This window comes from Lolium rigidum, chromosome 2, assembly GCF_022539505.1.
Source record: "Lolium rigidum isolate FL_2022 chromosome 2, APGP_CSIRO_Lrig_0.1, whole genome shotgun sequence".
NCBI classification, from domain to species: Eukaryota; Viridiplantae; Streptophyta; class Magnoliopsida; order Poales; family Poaceae; genus Lolium; species Lolium rigidum.
Window position 1 is genome coordinate 30,145,562 of NC_061509.1, and position 7,416 is coordinate 30,152,977.

A 7,416-nucleotide genomic window follows, 5' to 3' on the forward strand; every position below is an offset into this window, starting at 1 on the left:
TCTAGGGCTAGCAAACTACACCCTACGCGCCGCTGGATCCTCCAACCCTTTGTAAGGCCTAACGATGCAAATATTAAACTAATCCTTCAAGAACAAGGAGCAATCATAACGGATCGGATCTACTAAACAAAGATCAAGCGGGGTGCCGCCCTTACACCCAAGTTAGGTGTAAGGGCGGCTAGATGCCTAAGGGTTGCACGACGATAGCATATGATACGAAGAACAATGCTAACCCTAAAACATCTACGATAACCACGTTGCTCGCCATCAAAAAGGCTTCAGTACGAGCAACGCATGGACGACGAATAAACGTGTGCTGCCTAGATCGCAAGATGCGATCTAGGCAGCATGGTGCTTACCCGGAAGAAACCCTCGAGACGGGGGAGTTGGCGATGTGCCGAGATTGGTTTGTGGTGAACGTGATTGTTGTTTATTTCATAAACCCTAGATACATATTTATAGTCCGGGGGACTTTCTAATTCAGGTGTGCACCTAACCGTGCACGGGTTAAACTCTAACTTCTAAACGACACGTATCCTACTATGTTACAGATACACGGGCAAACTAGCCCAAACTTGGTATAGAAGGCCGATTCATGTATTTCTTCTATGTATATTCTTCAAGCCCATCTCCAATCGCGGCCCTCCTCTGATCCGGTCAAATTCTGGTGATAACACTTATTTCTTGCTAATGCTTATATGTTAGTGCTTATTTACTCGCTTTTTGAAACTTAAAGTTTTTTTCATTTTCCAGCTCTTAGGCCCACAAGTTTAATGCTTCGATTGGCTTACCTCTTTCTTGCATGTAATTTTCTTTGGTGTTTAAAGCAAAGTATTGCTGCCGTGATAACAATATGTCTTGAGAAATGGCATCCATAATAATTTTTTTGATGAAATACGAAGACATGTCACTGACTACAATATATAGTTCAACTGGGCATAGCTCAAACAAAGTAACCATGCATCAACATGACACACAAAACAGGCAATGAGACAATGGTGGGCAGGCGGGCGTGGCATTATGGATGTATACGAAAACACACAACTAGTCAAGCACCGGCATTATTGTAGATATAAGCCTCCTCCAAGGCTGAGGGTGCATGCACAGTAACTTAACCACTTAATTATTCATGGTTGAGGTTCTCGAGCTTCCAGCGGCCAACGACATGGTTGACCGTGCATCGGTAATTGGCGTTCCACCAGTTTTCCTGCACCGGATACCCCTCTTTCAGCGCGTTGGTACCTTTATTCACCAGTCCCAGGTCACGGTCCACCACCAGTTTGAAGTCCCTGTTGGCACCATGATCCCCGGAGACGCCATGCAGGTAGCACTCGAGGTTGTGGTACGTCCAGGTGCTGCCGGGGCGCAGGAACGGTGATCGCGTTGTGTCGATAGGTAGCGTCGCCGTCGCCGCATCCACGTACCCCACAATTTTTGGTGGGAGCGTCGGCACTTTGTCATTTTGGTTGATCACGCCGAGTGCCCGTAGTTCGGGGAAAGAGGCGTAGGCGCGCTTGAAGTCCAAGTTCCCGACCCGCGGGCTCGCGAACAGGATCGCCGTCACGGGGCATGGTGGCTGCATGGAGGTGGTGCCCAGGGGCACGTTGATGTGGTTGGCCACCATGTCGATGGCGTTGAGGGTGGCAAGTGAGGCGCCAAGGCTGTGGCCGGTGACGGTGATGCTGGTCACCTCCTCCTTGTGCACCTTCATTAGCTTCCCCACTTCTAAGAGGGCCTGCATATATAACGTATGCGTGCATGCTTAACTGAGACCAAATTGACGTGTTTTGGGGTTTCCTACTCCTGTCACTTGACATTTTATATAGTAGTAAGTACGTTGAAGTATATATGCAAAGTGGGAGTTAAGTAAAAAGTGCAGCTTCTATTTCCATATGCACTTAACCTTGTGAGAGTATGAGTTGCAGCTTCTTCTAGAGTGAAGTTGTACTTAATTACTCCCTCCGATCGGAAAAGATTGGAGGGAGTAGCAGATTCTACTCATACTGTCATGCATACTGTCTTGCATACTGTACGCACGTAAAGATATCTAAGTCGACCTGGTAGTAGACTGCCCAAACATTATACCTGCCCGACACTCTTTTCCGATCGGAGGGAGTAGCAGATTCTACTCATACTGTCATGCATACTGTCTTGCATACTGTACACACGTAAAGATATCTAAGTCGACCTAGTAGTAGATCTGCCCAAACATTGTACCTATCCCTCGCACGCAGTGCTACTAATTAAGAGTAAGATTCAGGGAAATGAAGGTTCACCTGTTCTCTGACACTGGTCGTTACTACACCGTTGTCAGTAGTCTCTTGCAGCAGGTGGTTCTCAATGGAGCGCGGTGCAGCTGTGTACACGGACAGGAAGCCACGGTGCACCTCTGCGTTCTTGAATTTCTCCGACGACGGGCCCAGCACCTTCTTCGCGGACCCGAACGAAAAGTGTGTGTCTTTGAGAAACTCCACTACCTTAACGGAGCCGCGCCACGCCACGACGATGTCGCGCCGGCCCAGCGCCACCACACCCTCGTCCGTCGCTACCGCCACGTACCCGATCCAGTTGGTCGACGCCCACGCCCACGGCCACTCCCCCTCCCCCTCCGGCTTCACGAACAGCGCCTTGGCTACCACGCTCTCCGACTCCGACTCTGACTCCGACTCCAACCATGGTCGAAAATCGCAGGTCGCATAAAGGAACTTGATGACGGTGTAGTACTCCGGGTGGGACACGCCGGAGGCGGCGAGCACTTCGGCGCAGCTGTACATGCACTGGCCGGCCTCCGCCGAGCTCTCGTTGGTGTCGAACACATCGTATGTGGCCTCCGCGAGCTCGCCGTAGGCGATGACAGAGGCGCGGAGGTCGGAGTCGAGCGGGTCCAGGAGCCCAGCCCATGACCCCGAGCCCTGGAGCTCCCGCCACCGGTTGGCGATGTTTCCGGCTCCATGCTTCGGGGACAACACCATGGGAAAGGTGAGTGCCATTCTCCTCGATCGATCGGCTACCCACTCTACTCGCATGCAATGGCTATGCGCTCCAAGTGTTGGATACTTCTCTAGGACTGGCTTCTATTTATAGGAAAACGAGACTGCCAAACTGACTCAGTGTGGGCTGTCTGAAAGAAAAGACTGACTTTTTTTTTGTAAAATTACTAAATAGTGTAAGCCTGTAGAGCTGCCTCTCTTCTTAGGCCATCTACCGCTCCATGCCAGCGGCTGACAGTGGCACTAGTAGAAAACTAGGCTTCGGTCCAGGTTTTTTGTACCGGTTTCCTTACGAACCGGTACTAAAGGTTGCATTAATACCAGTTTCACAGCCTAGAGCGTCGGCAACCTTTAGTACCGGTTCGTGCGGGATCTTTAGTATCCGTGGACCTTTAGTACCGGTTCGGGTCACGAACCGGTGCTAAAGGGTTGTCCTCAGCCGGAAAACCTTTAGTACCGGTTCGTATCATGACCGGCACTAAAGGTTTTTCTGCTCCCCACGCACCTCCACCACCCCCCCCCCCCCCGTGATTTTTTTGCTTTGTAAAAGACAAAAGAAAATGATAGAAAATTCAAAAAATTAAATGTTTTCAGATTCTTGTATGTTATGCAACCTACTATTCGTAAAATTAAAAAAAATTTGAATTTTGACTTTTATTGCATAAAAAGTTTAGAAAAAGGTAAAATGGCATTAACTTTTGCATACGACGCCGGGAAAAAGCGTATAATTTATCAAAATGATCGTGGGAAAAAGTTACATCCGATTCTACCTGGGTATACCCGGTTAGCCAATTTTTAGATTGTCAAAATTCCAAATGGAAATATGTAAGCAGGAATATTTTAGTTTTCGTTAGAAATTCAGGATTATATATATATATATATATTTTTTTAAATTTAAATGAATAATTCCTTCCTGCATAAAGATTACTATTACTTAACCATAAAGGTTAGTAAATTTTTAGATTTACAAATTTTTCAAAAAAAATTAAAATATATTTAAAAAGTAAAAATAGTTAAGATTTTATTGGTTATTTATTTAGTTAATATTATTTTTACATTTTTACTTTTGTTTATTAAAATAATCCTCTGGAATTCAAACAATAAAGAAGTGTGATATCGTGACTAACATGTTAATAGGATTGATATGATAATACTATCAATAACATGCGCGCGAACCACTTGGAAGTGAGATGGGAAAGAACTCCCTTCAACCCGACCAAGCCAGTGAAGAAGCTAAAGTCATGGGACCAACCACTGACTGAAGCTGAACTCGAAGAGACCGAGACTCTGATGGCTCGGATTCACACCCTGCAAACCGATGAAGGAAAAGAATTTTCGGGTCTAAAGATTATGACACACTTCCTCCGGCTGCGGGTCCAGCCCATCCAGGCGAGATTTCACGGCATGTGGAGTTACTTGTCCACTGCTGAACTCGAGAAGATAGCTCGTCAGTTCACCACGCTCACTGCTGCAGACGCCATCGTGTCTTCTTGTCGAATTGGAGCATCTCCAGCCGCGTCCCCCAAACTGTCCCCCAAACTGCGCCGGATTGAGCGTTTGGGGGACGTGTTTTGTTCGTGCCGCCTTTGGGGGACGTCGCTCCCCAGCCGCGTCCCCCAAACGCCGCCCCTAAATAAATATTGGTGCACGAAAATAAAGGTTTTCATTCAATTTTGATTATATATTACAAAGTTTGAATGAAAACGGCTAGATTTTATCTAAACCTAGACTACTGACCGCCCGGCGGTGCGTTCGACGGCCCCGCCCCGTCGTCGCCTCCCCTACGCCGCAGCTCCTGCTGCGCGCGCCTCCTCTCCTTGCGTTCGGCGGTGGCCAGACGGTGCCGCTCCCGCCGCGCGTCCTCCTCCGCCCTCCCCTGCTGGGCCGCCTGGAGGGAGAGCTCGACGGCGCGACGAATCTGCGCCTCTTCGCGGGCACGCGCGTCGTCCTGGAGCTTCTTCTCCGACTCGAAGGACTCGACGAGCGCGCGTTGCTGATCGGCCGTCTCGTCCGGGTGCAGCCCGTTGTCGTCGGACCACTCGAACTCGTCGTCGTCGTCGTCCTCCACCTCGGTCTCCTCCGCCTCGGCCTCCTCCGCCTCGGCCTCCTCCTCCTCCATTGACGCCTCCTCCACATCTGTTGGCGCCTCCATCACCGCCGCCGCCAACACGGCGTCCTCCGCCGCCAACTCGTCCGCCCGCCTCCCCCATAACGCCCTCAGCGCCGCCTCCCGCTGATGACGCTCCTCCGCCGCCAGCTGCTGCTGGCGCTCGATCGACTCCCGCCGCCGGCGCTCTATCGACTCCCGCCGTTCACGGTACAGGCGCCTCCCGCTCACCGCGGCCGGCGGCTGGCGCTCGTCAGCCCACCGCTGCTCCATCTCCGCCCGGTACCGGCACCGTCGCGCCTCTGTCTCGTCGAGGCGTCGGACGCCGCAACGGTGGCGTCTCGCTGCTCCTGCCACGCTGCTGCCGCCGCGGCCTCGCCGGCGGCGGGGCCATGGGCGCGAACGCCGCCTGATCCGCCGCTTGCGCCGCCTCCCGCTGCTGGCGGGCCTGCTGGCTGCATCGCCTCCCGCCGCTGCGCGACGGTGTGCACGCCATCGCTCTTCCCGGGCCGCTGCTGAGGGGTCGGTGTCGACCTGCGTTTCCGGGACTGCAAGTGGAGGGGACGGCGGTGGAGGGAAGTGGCCGAGCGCCGGGGCGGTTCGCCATTGCTACTGGTGGTGGAGGAGACAGCGGTGGAGCGACGAGGGCTGTGTTTGTTGCCGGCGGGGTGTGGTGGCTACCGTTGAGCCGGGAGACCTTTTATAGACGCCGGCGTCGGGAAGAAAGCGCGGGAACAGGCGAGAAGAGGCGGGAAGATCGCGCGGGAACGGGCGGTGGCGTGCGAACGCCGGCGACGCGTGGAGGCTGCGCAGCACCGACGAGACGTCTCGCCTGCCCCTCCGTCGCCATTAAGGCAAAGATGCCGCCGTGTGTCCCTGCGCGCGAATAACTTCCGTCGCGAGGTAGGCGACGATTAGGTTAAAATTAACTGTGCCGCTGACGGGTCGGCCCCGCCACTCCCCGCCTCGCTTTTCGTTGTGTCCGGCGTCCCGGTGCGTCCCCTGTGGGACAGGGACGGGCTCGGGGCGCCGGACACCGTATCGGGTGCGCCGGACAAAAATGGGCTTTGGAGGACGCGGCTAGAACGGTTTTTTTGTCCGGCGCTCCCAAAATCCCTTTGGGGGACGCGGCTGGAGATGCTCTTGCTCCATTCGACAAGAAACATCCGCCGCCAGCTGTTAGTTCTCAACTTTCTCGTATTGTTTTATCGTTTCATTTCACTTGTGCTTTTCCTTACTCTGTTCGTACCTTCAGGTTGTAGGGCCATGTTTTCCTTTCTTTCCTTCCACCTCTTCCTGAGGCGGGGGAGGTGCTCGAGGTTGCCGCGGACGCTGAGAGCCAAACACCCGAAGCTGTTGCAGGTCAAGATGGTGCTGAGTCTAATGAAGATGAAGCATCCGCATCATCCCGCACGGTAACTTTGATCCCTCCTGCCAATTCCCCGGATGAAAAGATCAAGGGGAAAAGGAAGCGAGACGATGATGGGAACTCTGAATCTTCAAACGCATCCAACCCACAGCTTACGGTGCCAACAGATTTGGCTGCTCCTACATCTGGTTTCTCTGTTTTTGACATGGCCTTGGATCTCAGCTCGTAAGTTATACTTTGACATTATTCCGCCGGAACCAATATTTGTCGTGTTCTTTAATTTTACCTTCATAATGCTTTTCACAGGGACGAAGAGGAAACTCCCGAGGACCCTGCTGATGATCAAGCCAAAAATCTGTCGGTTTTGGTTGAGACACCATCCAAGACGCTGAGTTCACAGGAGGGAACCGTGAACTCAGAGAAATTGGAAGGAGCCGAGGAAAGCCCCCGGGTGCTGCCCAAGAAGAAACTCAAAGAACATGATGCCAACAAGGGCATCAAGATTTCCGAGAACCTGTCTATGCCATCGATGGATGACGTAAGTTCGACTTCTTTTTCATTCTTTTCATATTGCAGAGCAGTCAAAATTTTGTGTGACTCCCCCTTGTTAATTTGCTCTGCAACCGATAGCCCGTGAGATGATGGACATGGCTATCAGACATATCGGGTTCCGGGACGAGGCCGAGAGTCTCAAGGGTAAGTTCATCTTAGCACTTCTTCGTGTGAAGCTACATGGTGCGATGCTCATTTTTCGTCAACTCTTTGTTGTCATAGTTTCCTTGAAGAAAACTCAACATCGTGCTGACGAGCATGAAGTCAAGCTTGAGGCTGCTGAGAAGGCACTCGAGGAGGCTCGTGCCAGGACCGCAACTGCAGAAGAGAAGTCGAAGATGGCTGTAGAAGAGTTATTGGAGATGGGGGGCCCGGCGGTGCCCGGGGTTGGGGAGGGG

The 7,416-nt window shown here is 52.2% G+C and overlaps 1 protein-coding gene across 1 annotated transcript; it reads right to left on the bottom strand.

Moving 5' to 3' along the window:
• Window positions 1-1,123: 1,123 nt before the first annotated feature.
• LOC124689434 (phospholipase A1-II 7-like) lies at window positions 1,124-2,972 on the bottom strand. The gene is made up of 3 exons (XM_047222967.1): window positions 2,358-2,972; window positions 2,277-2,318; window positions 1,124-1,735 (listed from the first exon to the last, which is right to left on the bottom strand). Exons 1-3 carry the CDS (start codon window positions 2,970-2,972, stop codon window positions 1,124-1,126), a joined length of 1,269 nt encoding a protein of 422 aa, XP_047078923.1.
• Between the last annotated feature and the right edge of the window lie 4,444 nt (window positions 2,973-7,416).

What these genes read in the sequence shown, in the direction of transcription:
- LOC124689434 (XM_047222967.1), bottom strand. Translation starts at nt 2,972, where the DNA reads ATGGTGTTGTCCCCGAAGCATGGAGCCGGAAACATCGCCAACCGGTGG. An exon ending in GCTTCCTGTCCGTGTACACA is followed by an intron (nt 2,319 to 2,357) that starts GCTGCACCGCGC and finishes CTGCTGCAAGAG; the next exon opens with ACTACTGACAACGGTGTAGT. An exon ending in CGACCAGTGTCAGAGAACAG is followed by an intron (nt 1,736 to 2,276) that starts GTGAACCTTCAT and finishes TTATATATGCAG; the next exon opens with GCCCTCTTAGAAGTGGGGAA.